We start from the raw sequence: 25,413 nt of genomic DNA, 5'->3' as shown, positions 1-25,413 counted from the left end.
TGACTTCACTTGCAGGAGACACGGTGATGACAGGAGGCTGCTTTAGTGACTGGAAGCCAGTGTCCAGTGGCGTATCACAGGGACCTGTATTGGGTCCCTTATTATAAGTAATTTACATAAGTGACATTGATGACTCTGTGGGGTGGAGGATTAGTAAGGTTGCAGATGACACAAAGATTGGCCGGGTGGTTAACAGTGAGGTGGAGTGTCTTGGGTTACACGAAGATATAGATGGAATAGTCAAATGGGCAGATGAGTGGCAGATAGAATTTAACTCTGAAAAGTTACATTTTGGAAGGAGTAATTTGACAAGAAAGTATTCAAACAGTGGTAGGACACTAGGAAGTTCTGTGCAACAAAGGGACCTTGACATGTTTGTCCACAAATCTCTGAAAGCAGAAGGACATGTTAGTAGGGTGGTGAAAAAGGCACATGGGACACTTGTTTCTATCAATTGAGGCATTGATTACAAAAGCAGGGAAGTTATGTTGGAGTTGTGTATCACTTTGGTGACGCGATAGCTAGAGTACTGTGTGCAGTTCTGATCACCACATTATCAGAAGGATATGATTGCAACGGAGAGAGTGCAGAGGAGATTAACCAGGATACTGCCTGGGATGGAACATTTAATTTATGAAGAGAGGTTGCATAGGCTTGGGTTGATTTCATTGGAGCAGACAAGACTGAGGGGTGAACTGATCGAGGTGTACAACATTATGAGAGACATAGGCAGAGTGAATAAGGAGCTGTTGTTCCACTCAGTTGAAGGGTCAGCCATGAAGGGACACAGGTTCAGGGTGAGAGGCAGAAGGTCCAGCGGGATGTGAGGAAAAGCATTTTTACCCACAAGGAGGTGTCAGTCTGGAATGCACTGCCTGAGGTGGGGGAATTGCCTCACATCCTTTAAAGTGTACCTGGATGAAGGACCTATTCTATGCTGTACGTTTCTCTCTTGCTGTGATCCCACGTGATTGCAGGCCCAAATCTTTAAAGTAATCTGTACTCAGGAGCACATCAAACAAGCCATTTGGGTCAGGAACTTAATTTTTTAATACTTAAAAATGCTATAGGAAGGTGATGTTAGACTATGCTTACCATTTATGCCTTGTAAATGGTGGACAGGCTTTGGGAAGTCAGTTACTTGCCACAGACTTCCTAGGCTCTGATGTGCTCTTTGTAGCCACAGTATTTATGCAGCTTGTTCATTTAAGTTTCTGGTCAATGATAACTTCAAAATTCAGTGATCCCCTTTGAACATCAAGAGAAGTTAGTTATATCCTTTCTTGTTGGACATAGTCATTACTAGGCATTACAGCATTAACAATTACCCGGGAAGAATGTTATTAACACAAGCTTGAATGTTGTCCAGGTTTTGTTTATATGGACATGGACCGCGTCAGTATCAAAGGAGTTAGAAATGATCCTGAGCACTGTGCAATCATCAGTGAATATCCCCACTACTCACCTTATGATGGAAGGAGTGTGTTGATGGGCCAAGGACGATGCCGTGAGGAACTCTTGCAGTGATGTCCTGAGGCTGAACTGATTCCAATAACAATAACCATTTTCCTGTCATACATAGGAGAACAAAACACTACATTCCCCCCAGTCCTCCTGTGGTGGGTTTGATGGTGTGTAGGCATGGAGAATTTGGCAAAGCCAAAGTCAGAAACCCACCAGAGTAAAATCACATGGATAATGATGTCAGATAATGAAAGGCAGGGAGAAAACCAGGGGTAGCTGGCTCCCATCAAGGCTGTGGGGGGTGGCACAGTGGTTAGTAGTGCTGTCTCACAGCGCCCAGGTTCAATTCCAGCCTCAGGTGACTGTGTGGAGTCTGTACATTCTCCCTGTATCTGTGTGGGTTTCCTCCAGGTGCTCCAATTTCCTCCCACAATCCAAAAATGTGCAGATTAGGTGACTTGGCGATGCCAAATTGCCCTTTAGTGCCAGGGGGACTATCAGAGTAAATATGTGAGGTTACAGGGATAGGACCTGGGTGGGATTGTGGTCAGTGCAGACATGATGAGCCAAATGGGCATTGTAGGGATTCTATGCAACGCAGACAAACAAGAGGATCAAATGGATAGAACATGTGTTACTGGAAGGGGATGCACCCAGATTGCAGATTATGGGGTGGGGCCTATTAGTGTGACACATTAGGGAAGGTTTGCATGAACATTGAACAGGTTGGGGCTGCAGTGGTTTGTGTAGATTACTTTTGTCTATAGTCCTCTTTGGAAATGGGAACTATGTCAACGGTACCATTTAAGTTCAGGAATTGGCAGACAGGAGTCAGAGTGCAGGCATTCCTGTTGCGAAATGGAAAGGAGTCACACATGATGGAGTCCCAGGAGTTGTGTGGACCTCAAAGTCAGAAATGAGGAGGACCGCTAAGATGTTCCTTCTTGGGGCTCATTCTCACTTGTTGGTGGGTTCCCAAGAATGCAGGGAGCAATAGACTGCACGCATATGGTGTATGGGCTCCCTGGCAGCAGCAGCACTTAAGGTTCATCAACTGTAACGGCTTCCATTCCGCCAGCGTGCACTTGGTTTGTGACCATCGAAAGCACATCCTGCATGTTTGTGCATCATTCCCCAGGAGTTGTCATGACTCCTACATCCTTAGTCAGTCCCAGCTGCCTGAGATCTTCAAGAGGCTAGAAAGTCTGCAGGGATGGTTGCTGGCGGATAATGGCTACCCACTTAAACAGTGGCTGAGTACTCCTGAGCATCACCCTCAGACTAGAGCTGAGGAATGGTACAACATTTCCTCATAGAGCAGACCGTAGGACTTATGAAGATATGATTCAGATGCCTGGACTGCTCAGGTTGCACTCAACAAAATGCACCAGAGAGGGCTTGTCACATGATTGCAGTTTGCTGTGCTGTTCAGAACCTGGCTGTACAGTGAGGTGAGGCCCTTCCAGAGGGTGAAATGGAGGAGGATGTTATATATTTATATTAATTCTTAGTGGCCTACTGAAGCTCTGCTGTATTCATGCTTTCACTGGAAGTAATGTTCCAACAATGTCCCTAGTGTGGAAAAGAGACAGAGACGAAGTAGCCTTGTAAGAGGACACGCAGCTATAAATAAAACTCTCTTGTTTTAAACACTCCGTGCTCCCAAGCATCATTCTCCAGTATACAACGTCAGTGAATAGCTCTTGCCAGCCACTCGAGAAGATCAATTTACTGAGGAAAACGTCGTGAATAGAAGAGTTAGAGAATAAGCTTTTTGCACCTGATGAGCTGGGTGGAGATGGGTAGCGGTACTCTGCAGCAGTTATAGAGCTGGCTGTGTTAAATAAAAGGCGGAAGCTCGGTTTGTTACCATGTGTGAAAGGAAAATCAAGGTAGCTGCTGGAAATGTGTTGCAATGTATGGAATTGGAAGCCTCCATTAATTAGGAAAATGGTGTGAGTTATTGGTGCCATGGGAGCCTTTGATGAAAATGTGGATTGATTCGAGATCTGATACTGAGAGTTTTGACTATTTTGTGCAGGCAAATAAAATAGCTGAAGATAGAAAAGTACTCAATTTGCTGAGTATTATGGGGGAAAAATGTTCAATCTCTTCCGTAGTTTAGTGCAACTAGAAGATCCCAGCCTGATTCCTGCAGGAGAAGGGGCACCTGGAGGGAGGGCCAACTGCCTGCTCCCATGTGGCCAATATCCCGATGGTGTCCACCAGAGTGTGTGACAATGGTGTGCAGGACAGAGAGCAAATCCAGCAGGATCTGCTGGACCAGGGTCTTCTAATGGTGGTCAACAACCTTTCAATGGTGGCCTTGAAGTGATGCATGTCAGAGCCACGACATCAGACCGAAAGCATCAGGACACCTCCATCCTGCACTCTACTCTGATGAGTGACTGGTGAATCTCTGCCCAATGTTCCATTGCCTCACTTTGCATCTCTACCAGTGAGCTGGCAGCCACTTCCAGAGGCTCATCATCTGATTGAGGCTGGTCAGGGGAGCTCGTCTCCAGCAACCCTCCAAGCACCGGAGACCTGGACTGTCCCTGCCTCTGACTGCAGAGGCTACATGTCTGTGAGATGTTCTCTAGAAAGTGACTCCAAGTCTAACCTTGAGTTACTACTGACCCATCAAGGTTTGTCTGTCACTCAATGTTGGTGGAGGGTGTGAGTGAGCGCTGTGGTGGTTCTTCCTGAATCCCCTCTTCTTCAGATATGTTCTGAAGGCTTAGAGAGGTAAATGGTTAGCTAGTGGTTCCATTGCTGGTACCCAAAGAATACAGAAGGACAGTTTTAGTGGACAAGCTTAAGCTGATTCAGAGTTCCTTGCACTCAGTGTAAAAGGAGATGTCCCAGAGCTGCGTAGAGAAGTTCTGAACTCTTGCACAGCGAGCAATTAATCATAAAAGCTGATTCTTAATGGATTAGTTGGTGTCATATTTCCGCAAATTGTGATCTTTCCTGATGAAGATGAATGTGTTTATAGTAACTCCTTGATTTTCTGACAGTAACCATAGTGATGAGGATGACCTGCCTCCTGCCTTAGCTGCAGCCACTCGAAGCAGTCCTCCTCCAGCCAATAAACAGCCCGATCCGGATGTTCAGTTACAGTTCCCCACCTGCATCAAGGTACAGGCTTTATTTTAAGAACGTAATTGCATCAATATAACCTACTGGTATAGTGTTAAAATGCAATTGTTAAATATATGTTAAACTATTACTGTCATGTTAACTGTAATGTAATGGTAGTCGCCATATTTTGAATGCAATCTTAGCTGAAGTATTCAACATTGATAAGAAAGAACAAGCTTTATTTGGCATCATTTACAACTTAAGGATGTCTCAAAGGACCAATGAATTATTTTGAAGTGTAGTTACTGTTATTATGTAAGGAAACTAAACAACCAATTTGTATACAGCAAGATCATCACCAACAATGAACCAAATGATTAGTTAAGCTACAAAAGCAAAATATTGGAGATGCTGAATATCTGAAATAAAAACGGAAAATGTTCAAAGTAGTCAGCAGCTCAGGTACCAAGTGTGGAGAGAAATGGAGTTAATGTTTCAGTTTGATGGCCCTTCATCTGATTTAACGATTTTAATTAAGGGATATGGGGTTAGAACGCAAGGTGAAATTGAGGTAGAAGAGCAGCTATGAAAATATTGAATGGTGGGTGAGGTGTGAGGGAGAAAATGTCCCTATTTGCTGTATACAGTATATAAAAATTACTACCTACTGTTCTCTTAGTAAAATGTACAGCATGGATCATGATGAGGCAGGTGGAGGAATAAATAGGACACCAAGGATCTGATCAGAGTGCATGAATCAAATCAGCTTTTCTGAATATACTGATGCATACTGGACTCTGACTTCATGCATGTCAGCTGTCCTCAGGCAATTTGCTGAAGTGGCCATTTTTCATGTATGGTCTTAAAGTGAACATCAGTTTGATAGGAAGCATTGCAGCCACAATATACAATGCCTATCCTGGTATTCACCATCGTTCTTTTTCTAAACCTAATTTTTTTTCATCCAGTTTCTCCAGCATCATTGTGTAATGTGCAAAGCCAACAAAAAGCAAGTTATTACACCGCTTCTTCAACATATAGAATCATAGCTTCCTACAGTGCAGAAGGAGGCTGTTCGGCCCATCGAGTCTGCACCGATCACAAACCCACCAGGCCCTATTCTCTAGTAGTTCCCTTGACACTGAGGGGAAATTTAGCATGACCAATCCACCTAACCTGCACATCTTTGGACTGTGGGAGGAAACCGGAGCACCCAGAGGAAACCTACACAGACGCGAGGAGAACGTGCAAACTCACACAGACAGTGGCCCAATCCAGGAATCCCTGGCACTGTGAGACAGCACTGCTTGCCACTGTGCCGCTCACATGTCTGGGACTTGTGCTTAAGTTTTTAAGAATTTAAGTTATTAAGTATTTCAAAACTAGTTCCGCATTTGTGAACTGTGTGTCTTACTTGGCAGCATCACTTGCTTGTCTGCAATCCATTTTCACACTGCGGGAATTTCTGAACATTTCTTCCATCTGGAACTTTCTTTGATTTTTTTGCCATTAGACAGAGGTAATTAAATAAAATGTAAAGTAGATCCAGATTGTTTGAAACCCTTCCTTTTGTGAATTTGTAATTTCTCTCTGTTTATAGAATAGTTTGGAAGAAGAGCATACAGAGTTAGCTGCTCCTGGAGACCTACTGATGGACTTCACTGAGGCTACTCCTCTGGTTTGTGTTCAGTGTCTGGCATTTCAAATAATCCTGTTTATTGACTATTATACTGATTCAGTATGTTGTCAGTCAGTAAAAAATCCTAAAATCAGCTGCTGGCTGCAAGTGCTGATTGCCCTTTGTAGAAATTTGTCTTATTCTGAGTCGTTTCCTCTTTTAAGATTATCCCTGTGTTTCCCACTATTCGTTGAATTTCCTCTTGTGATAATTCATGTTGAAGGACAGGTTATCAGGAAAGAAGTAATCAAAGCTATGCATTTTTACACCACTTGGTGGCACAGGTTGAAACCACTTACCTAGTTAGGCCATTCTACCTTTCCTTTATTTTTACAGTTTGTCACTAACATCAGAGATGGTATTGGTCAAAAACTAAAAATATAAATGCGTAATCAGCAAGTTGTTAAAATGCACCATGATTCTTTATATTCTTTTCCTTTTAATACCTTATCTCCATTTTTAACCTTGTACTAAGTACTTGGAAGAAAACCATTAATTGTTTGGCAAAAATGTTAAAATGTACAGCATGGATCATGAGGCAGGTGGAGGAATAAATAGGACACCAAGGATCTGATCAGAGTGGTTGGCGAGCAACACAGATGTGGAGCTATACATCCATGGTCAGGCCATTGGACTAGCCCACATTTGCCAGCCTCTTGCTGCTCATAGCCATGTGCCAACAGGGGACAGATCTTCCTTCTCCTCACCTGGATGAGAGCCATTAGTAAGGCTGGGTTGTCTACAGTCTGCATCATTGGTAAAGCATGTCCTGGAGGATTGTAGACCAGTCTTCCTTTTTCCATTTAGACGTTGCTAGAGACATTGCTGTTTCACCAGGATGACGAAAGCCATGTGCAAGAAGCCATACACAGATACCTTTCTGCTTGCACTCATTTCCCTCAAAACTCTATAGGAATACCATTGCCTTGGCAGTATAGAACGACAAACAGCATGACCTCTCGTCTGTGATGAGCACTCATCTAGAGGATGACGGTTTAAATCCACAAGCTGCGCCCCTTAGAGGCGTCTACCTCCCTCCATCCCTGCCTGTGACCATAACCATGGCAAATGGCACAATGAATGGCAGTTCCACACCTTAATTTTCTGAGAGCCATGTCAGGAACAAACCTGCTGCAATGTGGGCTTCACCATAGAGAGGAGAATATCAAGTTGCCTCATAATTATTACGTTGTCCCTTCAGTCAGCCATTTGTGATGACCTTGTACTCCACCCACCCAAAAAACCCTCTTCCCGCCTTAAGGGATCTCATGGACTAACTGTGTGGTCACAGTCAGTTTGGAAAAATGGTGCACTTCATCTTTCAAAATCGCTCCACCAATTTCTACTTCCTGTCACTCACCAATTTCCCTTCGTCACCCAGACACGCCCAATATCATCATTCCTTTTTCCTTTATCACTCTTAAACCTCCCTGTTAACCTGGACCCTATCGCCATCCACCTTCAAATGCCTTTGCTCCTCTCAGTGCTGGCACCTGTAACCAAACCCATGCCCATCCTCAACGGAGTTGAGGAGGAACTTCTTCACTCAAAGGGTGGTGAATCTCTGGAATTCTCTGCCCGTTGAAGTGGTGGAGGCTACCTCACTAAATATTTTTAAGACGTGGGTTGATGGGTTTTTGATAAGAGAGGGGATTAAGGGTTATGGGGAGAGGGCGGGAATGTGGAACTGAGCCAAGACAGATCAGCCATGATCTTATTGAATGGCGGGGCAGGCTCGAAGGGCTAGTTGGCCTACTCCTGCTCCTATTTCTTATGTTCTTACGTTCTTATTATCCTGACTGTGTCCACTATTTGAGCCACCAGTGGCCCACGCAATGAGACCTTCATCTACCAGATTCTAACCCAGGGCCTGCCACCCTACCGCACCCCACTCCCTTCTCTGTATTGTTTCTCTTCTCGCCGGTACCATGATCTCATCCCTAAGGCTCTACCACCAGCACCAATAACCTTGCCTACTAACAGACTCCACCCTCTCCCACTTTCCCAGACATTAGCTCCCTGCCTTTCCCCCCCTTAAGCCTGTCTCCTCTGTCCAGCCTTCACTCCATCCATCCACCTTACCAAACCCCCTTCCAGTCTTCACCTGCCTCCCTTGTCCTGGCCTGGCACCATGTTGCTAAAGATGCTTGAATGAAATTACATGAGGTACTAAGAGGAGAAAGCAACATCTATGGATGTCAGAGTTGTGGAAAAGGCAAAGCATGCCAGGTGCATGCCACTTAAATATAGCCATAAAGCTGAACTTTCTCAATCAGGTTTGTCCAATCTTTTCACATTGTGCCGGGGCAGGGAGTGCCAGATTTCAATTGTCTCACACTTGATGTTCAGCGGGGATGCAATGAGCAAATTTCAGATAAAGTTTGGCACAACATGAAGCACGATTTTTCTTAAAAAGCTGATGTACTAAAAGAAACAATTTGAATGAGAACCTTGACACTGGGAGTGAGCCAGGAGCATGTACCCCCATCCTCTCAATCTCCCATTGCTCTTCCACTCTCCGGCTCTCTCTCTCTCTTTCTCACTGTTTGTGTCTCACACACAAGACAGAGAACCCTCTTTCACACACACAGACACACACCCTTCACCACCACCACCCCGCCTACCCCCCCAATCCTCACACACACACACAGACACAAAGACGGAATCTTCCAGTCATTCATGCCAGTGGGATTTTCCGGTCCTGCTGCAGTGAACGGAGATTTGGCAAAGCACCGAATTTTCCATCCTCACTTGCAGTGGTAGATGGGCATGAATGGCCAGTAAAATCACACCCACACACTCTCACCAGACACACACACACACACACACACACACTTACACAAACAGACTCTGTCTCTCATACCCCTGGGCTATGAATCCTTTCATTCTCACTATGCACCCCCATGACTGTGCTCTCATTATCACATTCAGCTTCTTCTGACCTCGGACCGAATCTCTCCCTCCCCACCCGGCCCGGAGCGGGTCTCTCCCTCCCCACCCGGCCCGGAGCGGGTCTCTCCCTCCCCACCCGGCCCGGAGCGGGTCTCTCCCTCCTCACCCGGCCCGGAGCGAGTCTCTCCCTCCTCACCTGGCCCGGAGCGAGTCTCTCCCTCCTCACCCGGCCCGGAGCGAGTCTCTCCCTCCTCACCTGGCCCGGAGCGAGTCTCTCTCTGCTTCAAAGTTTTAAGTTTATTTATTAGTGTCACAAGTTGGCTTACATTAACACTGCAGTGAAGTTACTATGAAAATCCCCGAGCTGCCACACTTCGGTGCCTGTTCGTGTACACTGAGGGAAATTTAGCATGGCCAGTGAACCTAACCAGCACGTTTTTCGGACTGTGGGAGGAAACAAGAGCACCCGGAGGAAACGCATGCAGACAAGGGGAGAATGTGTAGATTCCGCATAGACAGTGATCCAAGCCAATAATTGAACCCAGGTCCCTGGTACTGCGAGGCAGCAGTGCTAACCACCGAGCCAATGGAGCAGGTTCTTCAAGAATCTTCCACTTCGTAGAACATAGAACACTACAGCATTTTGCGAACTATCTCCAGGGGCCGTACTGGGAGACTTCTGATGCCTGTTCCAGATTCTCACTGACAAGAAACTTAATTTGGAGGATGAAGTTAATTCCAATAAGATTGCCTTTTAATCAGCATGCATAAAATGCTAATCCATGTAAATGAAGTTCCTGACATTGTTCTTTAGGAAGTTCAACTCACCGTTAAACCACATTTAAACCACATTGATGTCTGTCTGTTGTTTGGAAGGAATGGCATGACACAGGAACTTTGTTTTTTGTAAGGTCTTGGATACCAGTTTTACAATCTCACAATCTGGAATTCACTGCTTGAAAGGGTGGTAGGAGTAGATTCAATATTAACCTTCAAGAGAGTATTGGATAAGTACTTGAAAAGGAAACTTCACCCACCAACTAGCCAACTTGTACTTTATTTCCCTCGAGAGACCAGACAAATACTTAAACCAGCCTTTATTCAAGCCATAGCAGGGAAGTCTGCCTCCATAAAGTGGCATACAGACTTCCTGAGTGATGCACTGCAACTGTAATTATACATTTGCTTATCTTACAAGTAATTTGCATATACCAGTCACAAGTGTACATTTGTTGTGAAGTAATTGATGTCCAATTACAGCTAATAGTTCTAATTACTTCATTTATATAAAGTGAATATAGTTAACCAGTTATAGCCTCTAAATGTTTGTCTAATTATAATATTCAATTACTAATGACTACATGACTATACCATCCAAACATCCACACTTGCAGACCTTGGCTATTATGGCTGTTGTCCTTGTGGTTATTAAAGTTCCCATCCTCTTTTCCCTTTATCATCTTGCTTATGTAACTCATCTGTAACTGGAAACTTCACAGAAACAACTTCACAGCAACTTTCTGGGCAATTTTGCAGTACTCAATTCACAGTGGAATGCTACTGCATTCAATTATTTTAACCCTTTCAAGGTTTTTGGGTTAATTGGATAGCCAGCAGAGGCACGACTAGCCAAATGCTCTCCTTCTGTAATGTAAAATTCTGTGATCAGTACAGAGTCTCTTCTGATAATTACCCAGATATTGAGTTGCAAGTCTGGTTTAGCTGGTTTGTTAAATATTAGACCAGTGGGAGGAAAGGAGGGATCTGAGATGAATGTTGCATTACCCTCCAAAGCAAGAACAGCATTAATGGTACTTGTGGGTACAAGGTAAATTATCCATCCCTACCTGTAAGGAAGCAACGATGGAGTATAGGGGAACAAAATACAATAAATAAACTACAGAATATCTATATTAAAGAAACCTCCATTTAGCTCATTATTTCTCAGCAGTTCAATTGTAAGGACCTTTTAAAAACATTTGCGGGATGCAGGCATCGCTGGCTAGCCAGCATTTATTGCCCATCTCAAACTGCCCTTGAGAAGGTAGTGGTGAGCTGCCTTCTTGAATTTGGAGGATGAAGTTAATTCTCTGTGCTGTAGATACACTCACAGTCCTGTTAGTGAGGGAGCTCCAGGATCTTTACTCAGCAGCAGTGAAGGAACGGCAATTTCCATTCCATTTCAAGTCGAGATGGTGTGTGGCTTGCAGGGGATCTTCCAAGAGGTGGTGTTCCAATGTATCTGTGGCCCTTGCCTTTCTAGATGGTCTTAGCCGTGGATTTGGAAGGTGCTGCTAAGGAGCCTTGGTGAGTTCCTGCAGTGCATCATGTAAATGGCAGGCACTGCTGGCACTGTGCATCAGTAAAAAGTCTGACAACACCAGGTTTTAGTCCAACCTATTTATTTGATAATATACTCACAAGCTTTCGAGGGGACTGCCTCTTCGTCAGGTGAATGGAGAGTTCTGGCCTCAGACAGAGCATATAAAGCACCGACAGTTTAGAGATTACTGATTAAAATGCAAATCCTTACACCTAACCTGCTGTTCAAGACCTGAAGTGGCTGATAATGTGAGTGGAAGGAGCACTGATCACAGTTTAAAGAGATGTGTATTGTCTCCAGACAGTACAGTAAGTGAGGTTTTGCAAACCCAGGCAAGTCACGGGGGTTACAGATAGTGCGACATGAACCCAAGATCCCTGTTGAGACCGTCCTCATGTGTGCGGAACTTGGCTATCAGTCTCTGTTCAGCGACTCTGCGCTGTCGTGTGTCGTGAAGGCCGCCTTGGAGAATGCTTACCTGAAGGTCAGAGGCTGAATGCCCGTGACCACTGAAGTGTTCGCCAACAGGAAGGGAACAGTCTTGCCTGGTGACTGTCGAGCGATGTTCATTCATCTGTTGTCGTAGCGTCTGCATGGTCTCCCCAATGTACCATGCCTCAAAACTCACTTACTGTACTGTCTGGAGACAATACACATCTCTTTAAACTGTGATCAGTGCCCCTTCCACTCACATTATCAGCCACTTCAGGTCTTGAACAGCAGGTTAGGTGTAAGGATTCGCATTTTAATCAGTAATCTCTAAACTGTCTGTGCTTTATATGCTCTGTTTGAGACCAGAACTCTCCATTCACCTGACGAAGAGGCAGTCCCCTCGAAAGCTTGTGAGTATGTTATCAAATAAATAGGTTGGACTAAAACCTGGTGTTGTCAGACTTTTTACTGTGTTTACGCCAGTCCAACGCCGGCATACCCACATCATGACTGTGCATCAGTGGCAGGGGGAGCCAATGTTTATGCATAGGTTACCAATCAAGCAGGCTGCTTCATTCCTGGATGGTGTCAATCTTATTCAGTGTTGTTGGAGCTACTCTCATCCAAGCAAATGCAAAATTAATAAAAAGGAATTTGTGTGGAATTTACTTCTGATAATACTGATGTTTTTAGTTCATTATTCTAATGCTATTTTGTCAGCAACTGCGTATTATTTGTTTTGATGTTTTTGAGTTTTCTCTAATTTTGCAGATAAAGACAGTACCAGCCCATCCTTTTTCACCTCTGTCGCAATTTCCAGTAAGTACCTTGCAATCAAAATTTTTTGCAGACTTGGTAAATTTTTTAACCAAAGTCAGCACATACTATGTTGAATATTTTGCTGGGATATATTTGTAATGTATTCCATCATTTTGCATCATAGCTTCTGCTAGCGTACGCATCCAGGTGTTAGCCAATAAATCATGAAAAAGTTTAATAACTTGGATATTTCCAAGCAATGTAACTCATACAATCTAAATGATGGACCCCTTACGCTGCAACTCCCATGAGGTCCCCCCCACCTCCCATTCTATATTCCTCAGCCAGGGAAACAACCTCATATACTTCAATGAGATCACCTCTCACTGTTAGTCATGTTGTCAGCAGATAACTATTCCCTCCAGTAGCCAGCCTTTTGTGGTAGTTGAAGTAAAGGTCTTACAGAAGACTGCCACAGAATGAAGGACTTGTGATTGCTGCCAGATACATGGGTAGTCTAATACGCCTTGCTCTTAACATTGAACACTACTGGGACAGTGAGGAGAGACCAGGCATTAATCTGCATGATATGTTGCCTATGGTCACAAACCAGCTCCATGTTGAGGGGATAGAATTCTTTCTGGTTCAAGTACATGCCTAAGTTGACATGAGGCACACTCAAAGCATGTATGTGCCATCAGTGCAACCCTGCAACATGGGGATGCTTAATTTCTTGCAAACCCTCATGTTCACTCCACCTACTGTTTTCTGACAAGAGGACAGGAGGTGAAATAGTCTCTCTTTGCATAGAAAGCTGCAGTCACCTTTATGCAGTAGTACACTGCAAAGTGAGAGATGTTGCTTAGGTCTCCTATAGCAGAGTGGATCTTGACAGCTATAAATAATACAGTCCTTGCCCTGCTGTGAGGTTGGAGTTGTGGCTGCAGCAAGTGGAAGATTTCAGTTTTAACCTTGTTGTTGAAGTGTAAAATATTAGTTGTCTTATGATTCAAATTTGGAACAGTTCTGCCCTTCCTCCTTCAGCTCCCAATAACTTGTTCTGCTTTGCATGGTCTCTTCTTCTTCTTCTTCTTTTTGTGCTGAATGCCAAGAGAAAAGCATACCAGTCCATCCATATCAGGGAGCAACTGTTCAGCAAAAAGCCTTTAAATCAACAAAAAAAAGTAGCACATGGCATACCACTCCCTGTGCGCTGCTGAAACTTTGATTGACTGTCAAGAGCACAGAACGCTCATAGAATTGCAGCAAGAGCAAGAAGAAATAAAATTCAGCAGTGTACCTGTAGATAGTTGTTGATGCATTTGAAAAGTTTACTTATTAGTTACAAGTAGGCTTACGTTAACACTGCAATGAAGTTACTGTGAAAATCCCATAGTCGCCACACTCCAGCATCTGTTCGGGTGTACTGAGTGAGAATTTAGCATGATCAATGTCTAACTAGCATGTCTTTCGGACTGTGGGAGGAAACCGGAGCACCCGGAGGAAACCCATGCAGACATGGGGAAAATGTGCAGATTCCACACCGACAGTGTCCCAAGCTGGGAATTGAACCCAGGTCCCTGGCGCTATGAGGCAGCAGTGCTAACCACTGTGACACCATGCACCCCAGAAGTTTCTAGGGTGTGCTTCATGCTGCTTAACATTATGTTCAGCTGTGTGAGATTTATTGGGGGAGTAGGCTGGAGTGCAAAGTTCCAAAATGGCAACGCTGATGTCAAATCAGAGTTGCACAATGGTTCACACTATGATGTGCCTGCTCCTCATATTGTCAGCAGTCTTTAATTGTGTTAACATGAATCCTTTTGTAAATATAGTGTACATTAAAGTTGCCATCAGATATTTCAAGTGCACACTGCTGGAGTAGTCTGACCTTGGTATTCTGATGCAGATAAAACTACAGAGAAGATTAATGTATGACCTATTGGTGTCATGCATCAAGAACATTATCTTCAGGATGTCTCTTGCTCAGAAAATGTTTTGTCTCTTTCATCATCTGCTATATCTGTTTCCTTAATTGCCAAAGCTTTAAGTACAACTTGATACATACTTCTTCCATTCATGTCGATAAGAGGAAAGTGCTTTTCCTAATAATATCACATTGAACAGAATTTTAACATTGTTCTAATTGGGCTTCAGTTTTGCATCTGAAAAAAGCACATAGGGAGTGACCTTACCAGAATTTGTCAGAGCATTGGGTCCGGCAAAAAACACAGCCAGACAGATAGGCCGGTTTTCTTTCCAGATCTTACCACACTTTGTCCCAAAAAAAAGGTGTGTGTATTTCAGCCGTCATATAGAGGAATGGGGCCAAAAGCCTGGCTGCACTGAAAACAGAGCGCCATGTTTAAAGGGTGCCCTGAAAAATAATCTCCCCCACCACAGAGGTCACAGGGGCTCCTCCATCCCACTTCTGTGATCAGAACTGGCATTCACCTCCACCACCTCCGTCCATGATCAGAGCCAGCATCTATCACCAACAAATACTTAGTGCTGGCACCACCCTCCCCATTCCTTTGCCCCCGAACCTGGCCAGCATCCCCAGTTCCCACCTCCGTCTGCCCATCACCACAAATAAATGAATCTTCCCTCCCCCATGAGGCTCCCACTAGAGTCTGCCCCTGTAATAGGTTGGCATGGTGGCAACCTGTGCAGAGTCAGTGCACTGCCTTGCCATGTCCCTCTCCCCTCAGGGCTATACTCAGGTTTATGCCCCGAGGGGGAATTCCCCTCACCAGTCCATACCTGGATGACCCTGTTGTAAACTGCACTGGCATGACATTGAAATTATGGTAAGGGCTCAATATATGATGACGACGTGGGGAGTTGGTCAATTAGATGCAAATATATTAAAATGTATTGGCGTGAACCTGATTACGTTGTCAGGGTAATCTAAGATCTAGCTCTTGCCGGTGAAATTTACAGTTTCTGGGTTTGGCTGGATCTTAAGCCCCCACCAGAATTCTCACAGATAGCGAGGGTGAGTTTAATATCCTGCCTGCTATCTAAGGTCTCAATCCTTGAGGCAAAACACCTGAGCATGCTAAATTATTTTCATTATACTAAACAAGCTCAAAGGGATAGAATTTAATTCTTACAGTTACATCCAACACACATCCAAAATCAATATTTTATCAGCACTTGGTCTAAAGTGGTGCCCTGCAATATTCTGTGTATGCAGTTATAGCCTCAATTTCCTTTGGTAACTCTGTCACTGGAGGAATGTTTGCCTGATGATGGAATTGCCGTGAGGCCTCATTGCCAGAGACAATGTGGGCAATGGCAGTGAGTATCTGGAAAACATCCTTTTGGTTTACACCAAGCTTTTCCTGTGGCTGCTGCTTACTATTTTCTGGACCCAAAGGGGGTCCATGGTTTGCAGTTTACAAATCACTACACGGGGCTGATGCTTGGATGGGAAACTACAACTATGAGGAGATACTTGAAACGTAGGAATTTGAGCAATGAGGGCTGATAGAGATTTTAAAATTCTAAAGAGTTTTGATGGACTAAGTAAGTCCAGTTCCTTTGATTAAGGAAGTTGATGATCTGCTTATCTTCATTGCTCCACCATAGATCTTTCAGAACCAAATGGCTATTTTCCATCAGAGGGATCTGGCGTAATGAATAATGGAGTTTCCACTGTAATATTTGTTAATGATGATTAGTTACATTGTCATTTCTCACAGTTGTTGTCTGTCATTTCCAGGTTGAATTAACTGAAAGCCTATTGCAATGTTATGACTTTCCACCGTCTCCAGGAAAATCCTCATCAGTAACACCTTTGCATGTGGTTAGATCTCCAAACGATCCATCAAAATCTTCATCAGTGACATTTGTACATGCAGCTAGGCCTGTGACCAATCCAGGAAAATCATCAGTAACAACTGTGCATGCCATCAGGCATTTGACTGATCCGGGAAAATGTTCTGTAACAACTGTGCATGCAGTCAGGCCTCTAACTGAACCAGGAAAACCTTCATCAGTATTGCCTTTGCATGCTCATAGACCCCGGACTGACCAAGAAGCATCATCATCAATAATGCCTTTGCATGCAGTCAGATATCCAAGTGATCCAGGAAAATCATCAATAACACCCTTGCATGCGGTTAGACATCCAACTGATCCGGGTGTTTCTCCATCAGCAATGCCTTTGCATGCAATTAGGTATCTAAGTGATCCACTCCCACCAATTCAACATACTCCCACTCCAACAGACAGGTAAGAGCGCATAATGATTATTTAATGGGCTACTGTAACATTTCCAATATTGTTTACATTTAATCCCAGTATTAAATATTTGGTGATTCCAACTAAATTATCATACCCCACATCATATACAGACAAATTCTCCTTTCAGAAGTCGAATGGGAAAGCATTTGGAAATGTGCACTGTACACCTGAAAGGTAAAACAACCATGTTAGGTTTTCAAAATATAACTAAGCAGATTACAACTGTAATGAAAACTCTGTCACAGCTATGTATACACCTCAGATATACAAATGGCTTGAGAAGAACAAGAAACACAGAGTTAAGAATTACAAAGCATAATGAGAAGAATTGCAATTAATATCAATATGATATGCTAAGGTTTCTTGGGTCATCAGCATACATAACAGAATAGAGCACAGGAGATCCCAATTTAAAATGCAACAGCAATACACCAATAAATGATTCAGCAACAAATGCATTTAATATCATTTTGATGCAGATAAATAAATCGTGCAACTTTGTGCTTCAGGAGTCTTTAGAATTATGCTACCATTAGTGCTCCAGTGCTGTACACTGGTAAAAATAAATAATTTCCCTGTTAACTCCATATTAATTAAAAGGAATTGCATACAATTGCAGTATATGCAATCTTCAGTACACTATTGAAAAACTTCAAGTTCTGCCTACCTCAACTCTTACAGTTCAAGTGCCAAGAAAAATGGTCCATATCTCTGAGGATTTTAACTAACTTATTTGTGCTTTGTTATCATCACATCCAGCTGACAAGTCAAACGATTATGCAAAAAAAGAGAGCATTCTGGAAATACTCAGCAGGTCTGATAGCATCTGGAAGAGACAAACAGTAAATGGTTCAGATAGATGATCTCTTATCAGGACTTACGGTCTGAATTTGATTAGCCATTTTACAATCTTCCAAGTTCAACATGGAACTAAAGAATTTCAGATCATAGCCATTTCTCACAGTTTTTGAGGTGGGTGGCATCTGTTGGTGCTGTCATGTTTTTCCAACCTATCTTTCTTGTTCTTTCCTCTTCTCCCTTCTCATGCCTCTGACTTTTTCCAGTTTTGACCTGTAGTGTTCATACTATAATCAAAATCTTCCATCGAGAGTGAATGGGGTTTTGGTTGGAACGCTATATTTTCTATTCTTACTCGCAACATGTCCCACCAAAGACAAGATTGGAGAATCCTGACCTTTTTCACTCTCCTCAGATGCTGCCAGACCTACTGGGTATTTCCAGCATTTTCAGTTTTTATTATAGATTTCCTGTATCTGCAGTAGTTTGCTTTTACTAATCTTCATACAAGTTTGAATTAATCCCACCCAAGTATTTATGTTCATTCATTAATAGTTTGGATGAAGGAATTGAATGCACTGTCTCCAAATTTGCAGGTGACACTAAACTGAATGGTAGTGTGTGCTGAGAGGAGGATGCTAAGAGGCTGCACGGTGACTTGGATAGGCTGACTGAGTGGGCAAATACTTGGCAAATGCAATGTAATGTGGATAAATGTGAGGTTATCCACTTTAGTGGCAAAAACAGGAAGGAAAATTATTATCTGAACGGTGGCAGTTTAGGAAAAAGGGCAAGTGCAATGTGACCTGAGTATCATGGTGGAACGGTTAACAGCCAGCATGCCATTAACCGGTGAGGAAAGCTAATGGCCTGCTGGCCTTCACAGCAAGAGGATTTGATTATAGGAGTAAGGATCTCACTGCAGTTGTGCAGGGGCTTGGTGAGGCCAGACCTTGAATATGGTGTGCAGTTTTGGTCTCCTAGTCTAAGGAAGGACATTCTTGCTATTGATGGTGTCCAGCGAAGGTTCACCAAACTGATTCCCTGAATGGCAGGAATGACATATGAGTTTGGATCAACTGGGCTTGTACTCACTGAATTTAGAAGAATGAGAGGGGATCTTATAGAAGCATATAAAATCCTGATGGGACTGGACAGGCTAGATGTGGGAAGAATTTTTCCTATGTTAAGGAAGTCCAGAACTAGGGATCACAGTCTAAGAATAAGGGATAAGCCATTCAGGACTGAGATAAGGAAGAAATTCTTCACTTTGAGAGTCGTGAACCTGTGGAATCCTCGACCACAGAAAGCTGTTGGAGCCAGCTTGTTAGATATGTTCAAGGAAGGGCTGGACGTGGCCCTTAGGCTAAAGAGATCAAGGAGTATAGGGAGAAAGCAGAAGTGCATGATTAGCTATGACTGTATTGAATGGTGGGGCAGGCTTGAAGGCCAAATGCATCTATTTTCTATGTTTCTATAAAGGGCACAGTGCCAGCCATTTTATAGAAGTTCAGTAACTTGACATCTGTGAGTAGTGGAAAACAGATTTTGTGTCCATTTAGCGTTAGATACAAACATTCCATCATGATTATGCTTTTTTATTAGCAAGGGCATTCATAAGCTAATTTATCCTATTTAGGTTTGTTTGCCCCATGTTCTGCCCTCAGGTAGCATACCCATACTTCATAAGACCCCTGTGTTATTAATTTCTTTATTCATTCTTGAAATGTGGTCATCATTGGCAAGGTCAGCATTTACTGCCCATCACTAATTGCCCTTGATAAGGGTGGTGTGGTGAGTTCTCTCTTGAACCGCTGTAACCCACATGGTGTAGATAGACCCACCGTGCTGTTAGATTAGGAATGCCAAGATTTTGACCAAAATGCTAATGAAGAGGAGATGCTCCAAAGCAAGTCAAAAATGTTTCCTACTGTGACCACGAGGTCTGGGAGTGTTTCTTCAATCCCCTCAATTAAAATTTGAATGTGTGAGACCCCAGGGTCCTCCTCTTCCTATCTAACATGACCCCAATTCTGCCCACTGTCACACCATGGCTGAATTTGATGGTAAATGGCAGCCGAAACCTCCAGGCCTTGCAAATGATTCTCTGAAACAAGACAGTTGGGCTGGCCATTAAAGAGAACCAAAACCTCCCATGGAGAGTCTTTGGATAAAGGCCAGGCTCTCTCCTCGTTCCTGCTCAGGAATTACATTTCACACTATTATTGATTTGCTGCTATAAACTGATAGACTATAAGTTAGCTGCGCCCGATTGTATATCTACGTACTCTACAAATGTTGTAAATGAAGGGGAACATTTACAAGGTTATGCATATATTGTATACTAATCAATCATATTTCTCAGCAAATGCTGCCTGAGGACCTAATTATATTTGTTCAAGATCTGTAATCTAGCTCCTGTAGTCACATGATGTACAATCAATTTGGTCTTGAACCAAATGCTGCCTAAAACCCACTATATATAAACAATTAATTATATTATAAGCAAAATGAAATGGCTACAAAACAATTAAAACTAGTACAAAACCGACTACAGAAATGCATATAGAATATGGATCCTCACACAGGACTCCTTCGTAGATTGATAACAGACTTCGCTGATAGAATCTGTAAACAAATTAAATATTTTTCATTTTTTTGAGCTATGTTTTCAATTTGTAAAGCCCCTTCAGTATCCATCAGCCTTGTAGCTGAGGCTCTTTTCTCTAGAACAGAGAAGACTCAGAGGTGGCTTAGTCTTTTAAATTATGTAAGTTAAATGTAGAAGAGATGTTTCTAACATTATGACCAATAACTTATAAAAAGATACTTGAACTCCCAATGAACAACTTTAAGGATCTGCACAACAAGTGTCCATTTTTAAGGCTGTTATTGTAACAAAACTAAAAGCAACACTGACTAAACATTAATATTAACTATTACTCTAAACTACAAAAAAGATAACCTTTATTAATGTTTTAATGGAACTGATAGCCCCTTGTAGCACATATTTATGTTGCAACAAATTTTACATTGGATTACAGTTTTTGTAGGAAGCATTCCACAGCCACTCCCAGTTTCTAATGGGCTCAGGTCTTCCCATTTCGCCAACTTGTAACATTGAGTGACTGCCAAAAGGCACTTCTCTCAGTTTTTGGAGAACTTCCAAACCAACTATCAGCCTTAAAGCCCACTCTGGTGACTTCTCCTCTGTGTTAGTCAGGTCAAATCTTCCAAAATCTTTAGATTGCTACAGGATGTGCCTCTTTCATCACAGTCTGCCCTTCTTCCCAAGTGCTGCCTGTAGCTCACCAGGGACTTGCAGCTTTCTTCATTCTCTTGACCACACCAGTTACAGCCTTTTGTCTCTGGGGCCTCTCTCTATTTCTCTTACTACACAAAAAAGACTAAAGATCTTTGCAAAGTTAGGCCAGCCATCCTTGGCTTTGTTTTCACCCTGCTGTCAGCAGGTCCCACCCTCGGCCCATCAGTTCTCATGCTTGATGGGCAAAAATCACATGTGCCTCTTCACTACTCAATTTTACCTTGAATTAAGGAGACAGTACAAAAATAATCCAATTTGTAAAAGCTCATATTTGTAATAGCTTCCCCTAAACAATGTAAATTATTACTTTGGTAATTTTCTCATCATCATTTGTCCTTCAGTATTAAAGAAGACCATCTTCATTTGTCCTCCAGACATTGGGCTGTCTGTGTGCAAAGATGGCAAATAAAGCCTATCTAAGCACAAAAAGTTCTAGTGCAGTGAGGACAGGACAGTGAGGCTTGAAGGGGACATTATTTTCTTAGTTTTTACATACTCTGTGCTTGTTTTGGCCTGGCACCATTCTTTTCTCCTTGTATGCTGATGTACCTTTGGTAGTTGCATTTCTCCAGGCTGAATAGTCCTGGGCCCTTGCCCAATTTAAGTTTAAATTCAGTGTTTATTGTGATGCAATGTCAATTCTAAAGCCCTTGAGGGAGGCTTTGAGGGTATCCTTGAAGCATTTCCTCTGGCCGTCATGCTCCATTTTGCAGTTCGCTGTAGAAGATTCGCTTTAGGAGTCAGTTGTCAGGCATTCGGGTGTCCAGGCCATCAGAGCAGTTTTTGGTTTAACATTGTAAAGGTGATGACCATGCCAGTTCTCCAAAAGACACCTGTGTCTGAGATTTTGTCTTGCCACTTGATAGTGAGGAGTTTGCAGAGGCAGCAAGTATGGTAGTGATTGATTTTCTTTGTGTGTCACTAGTAGACAGTCCAGGTCTCACTCAAGTAGAGAAGAGTGGAGAGGATGACAGCTTGGTAGACCTTGAGCTTGGTTTTTAGGTTCCCCCTTCTGCATTCCAATACTGAATAGCAAAGTCTCTCAAAGAATCCACTGGCCTTGGAAATCCTGGCATTGGTCTCATCATCAATATGAACACAACATACGAGAACTGCCTAAGTAGGTGAACTTGTCCACAACAGTCTTGTTCAGACTGTGGCCTGCATGCCATCGTGCAACTGTCGAACTATTTGAATGAATTTGTCTGGGCACCCAAAGTTGCTCCTAATCTTTCAGAGCCATCCACAGCTGCCAGTGTCTAAGGCTTTGGTTAGGTCGATAAAAGTGGCATATAAGTCAGCATTTTATACTTGGAACTTCTCCCGCAGTTGGCAAGTGGCAAACACCATGCCAGTGATTCCTGTACCTTTTCTGAAACCATATTGGCTCTCCAGAAATTGACCCTGCTCGAGATGTAGTCTGAGCTGGTTTAGAAGGATTCAGGCAACGATCTTTACAGGAATAGATAGGAGAGATATTTTGTGATTGTCACAGAATTGCTGGTTGCTTTTGTGTTTGTAGATGTGAACAATTAAGGCATTTTTAAAGTCTTTTGGAAGGATCTCTTGCTCCCACATGGATTGGAGGAGTTGGGTGAGCTTTGAGCAGCCGTAATCCATCATATTTATAGAGCACCACTGAAATATGATTGGCTCCAAGGACTTTGCCACAGCCTTCCCTGTTTCAAGCAGTGTGGGTGGAGTGCCTAGAGCAGGATTGGTGTTGACCTAGGGCAGCCTATTTATAGTTTTGTCATTGGTATGGGATGGTCTGTTGACAACATTATGCTCAGCCTATTGCTTCAGGATCTGGGATTTCACTGTGCTAATCACCTCAGACATGTAAACAGATGCTGTGTAAGTACATGAGAGATTAAGGAATAGAAAGAAATTTTGATAGAGAGAAATTAAATAAAGTGGGAAAAAGTTCAGTGTAGTGTAAAGACTGGCATAGACTTGTTGGGCTAAATGGCCTGTTCTATTTAAAATTCTATATAGTGCATTCCTGGCATGTTCTTGAATTTACTTAATTCAAAAGCCTGTGGGCTTCTATATATTGAAACTAAACTTGATGCCTTGCGATTAGTTCAGAGATTGAGAATGGATTTATGACTTTTTCAGAAAACTATCTGGTTTGTTTTGCTGGTTAAAGTGCAACCTCTTGCAATAATGGGGTGATGTTCAGTATGCATTTATTAATGGCAAATGACATCAGATTCAGCCTAATTATTTGTGAATCCAATCTACATGTAGCTGCAAACTCTAAAACAGATTCATACAACAGCAAAAACTAAAAATGTGAAATAAAAGCAGCAAATAGTTGAAGTATCTAACAGGACCATCTGTATTTCAAGCTATAGATTAATATTGTAATAAAGGACGTGCAACCAAAATCAGATGCTAACAGTGCCACTTTGTATCTCCAATATTTTCCTATGGTTATTTTAGTCTGTAGATGGTGTCTTGAACTGGTAGACAGGAAAAATCTTAACTTTTTTTCAGTTTGCAGCAGATTTATTTGGTGCAATGACGAAACATTCAGAAACAGTTGAAGTTTTCAAATCTTTTGTGTATCAATATAGCATACTTCCACAGGCATAATGAATGTCTTCCCGCTCAGAAAGGACAGTAGGACTAGGGGGCACAGCCTCAAGATAAAGGGGGGGCGGTTTAGAACGGAGTTGAGGAAGAATTTCTTCACTCAAAGGGTGGTGAATCTCTGGAATTCTCTGCCCGTTGAAGTGGTGGAGGCTGCCTCGCTGAATATTTTTAAGACGCAGGTTGATGGGTTTTTGATAAGAGAGGGGATTAAGGGTTATGGGGAGAGGGCGGGAATGTGGAACTGAGCCACGACAGATCAGCCATGATCTTATTGAATAGCGAGGCAGGCTTGAAGGGCTAGATGGCCTACTCCTGCTCCTATTTCTTATGTTCTTATGTATGTAAACAACAAATGGTTTGAACTAAACACAATGCATTTGCATTGAAAAATGAGTTTAAAAATATGATGTATACACAGTGTTCACTCTGGAACATGCTGGCTGATAAATACCAAACTGGTATACCCAGAGATTGTTCCATCAAAGTTACAGCTAAGGCCCATTATTGATAGAGGAAGCTATGCAAAATGCTGGGATTAGGTTTGCAAATGTAAAAGATTCAACATTCCAGAATTAAAATCCCTCATCTTGATGAGCCGAAAATTAAAATATATATGTATTTCTTAAGTTTAAATTCAGTGTTGAAAAGCACACAATTTTCTTCAATTGGTCAAGTGTTAGCACCAAAGTAGCAGAGGGGTTACCATATGTGAATAAGCAAGCAATGGACTAATAAAGCAATAATTGTTAATGTTTAACAAAAGGTAGCTAGCTCTTAGCAATGCTAGAAGAAACTTTTGTAAAACATGTTGATTTTCCATTGTTTACAGCGGTGATAATTTGAGGCGTGAACTGGATCGAGAGAAGATAATGAAACGTCTTTTGATGACAGAACTGTGAAAGCGCAGCTTGGATCAGCTGGCAAGAACTGGACCAGGGCCTCTGTGTGCCTTTTGTCTGCTTACATTTCTTTCCTTGAATGTCAGACAAAGCAGCATCGATGTGTGCAGTGTGTTACACTCCATTGTAATTCATAAAAACATGTTTATTTTTTATCGTACAGAACTGGATGTTTACATTACTTTCCTGCTTTAATCAGGGAGGAGATGCTTTACAAGGGTCAACATAAACTCCGATACTGCCTCTGTAACGTGTGTCACGAATGCAAAAATGTGAAGGTTTGCTTTATTGAAACGGCCATTCACAACAAGTGCTGTACACAGCTTACTTTAATTGTAAGAAAACAAAGTCTGAGTCTGTATATATTTGCACTATGCTTTGGAGAATATTTTGATAGGACTATGGAAAACAGTCATTTTGTATAACCAGAGCTATTTCTGAGCCATTACATTTTGCTGGTCTAATTTTATTTGGAAGAGAGTAAACTTACAGAAGATCTATTAGTGTTAAATGAAGACTTCTGCAGCCAACTTAATACAACTGGATGTAGGATTGCTGTACTGAAATTTTAAATTTGTTTTGAACAAAGTTGTTACATCTCCACAATAAGCTCCCAAAACCAGGTATATTTCAAATCGAGGCAAGAGCTTGACAAAATAATTGTGCCTAAGATACAATTCATAGAATCACAATGATACAGCATAGAATGAGACTTTTGGTCCATCCTGAACATGAAAAAAAATTCTTGGGGAAATTACCTGTAATGGAATTTGTTTTTAAGGAAAGGTGACAGAAGGCCTCATGTTCAGTTCAACCTATGATATTTTCAAAGAACTTGGCAGGATTGAATCATGTGTTAATATTTTACTGTAAAACTAGACATTTTTGCCATGCAATAGATTTTTGT

At 42.4% G+C, this 25,413-nt stretch overlaps 1 protein-coding gene across 1 annotated transcript; it reads left to right on the top strand.

Annotated features, from left to right (window-relative positions):
- The first annotated feature begins 3,679 nt into the window (after positions 1-3,679).
- On the top strand, positions 3,680-25,413 carry LOC145359814 (uncharacterized). The gene is made up of 6 exons (XM_080214595.1): positions 3,680-3,795; positions 4,485-4,605; positions 6,149-6,226; positions 12,645-12,692; positions 16,360-16,871; positions 24,437-25,413. The coding sequence occupies exons 1-6, from the start codon at positions 3,680-3,682 to the stop codon at positions 24,504-24,506; spliced, it is 945 nt and encodes a 314-aa protein (XP_080070721.1). The 3' UTR covers positions 24,507-25,413.

The sequence above is a fragment of the Carcharhinus amblyrhynchos genome, chromosome 2 (assembly GCF_965287045.1).
Source record: "Carcharhinus amblyrhynchos chromosome 2, sCarAmb.v2.hapA, whole genome shotgun sequence".
Lineage (NCBI taxonomy): Eukaryota > Metazoa > Chordata > Chondrichthyes > Carcharhiniformes > Carcharhinidae > Carcharhinus > Carcharhinus amblyrhynchos.
The sequence above is the reverse complement of the archived record's forward strand: the minus strand, read 5'-3'. Positions and strand labels throughout refer to the sequence as shown.

Excerpts from the sequence above, each read along its gene's own strand:
- LOC145359814 (XM_080214595.1), top strand. The coding sequence starts at position 3,680 with ATGGTGTCCACCAGAGTGTGTGACAATGGTGTGCAGGACAGAGAGCAA. Across the intron at positions 4,606-6,148 it reads AGTTCCCCACCTGCATCAAG|AATAGTTTGGAAGAAGAGCA; the intron begins GTACAGGCTTTA and ends CTCTGTTTATAG. Across the intron at positions 16,872-24,436 it reads ACTCCCACTCCAACAGACAG|CGGTGATAATTTGAGGCGTG; the intron begins GTAAGAGCGCAT and ends CATTGTTTACAG.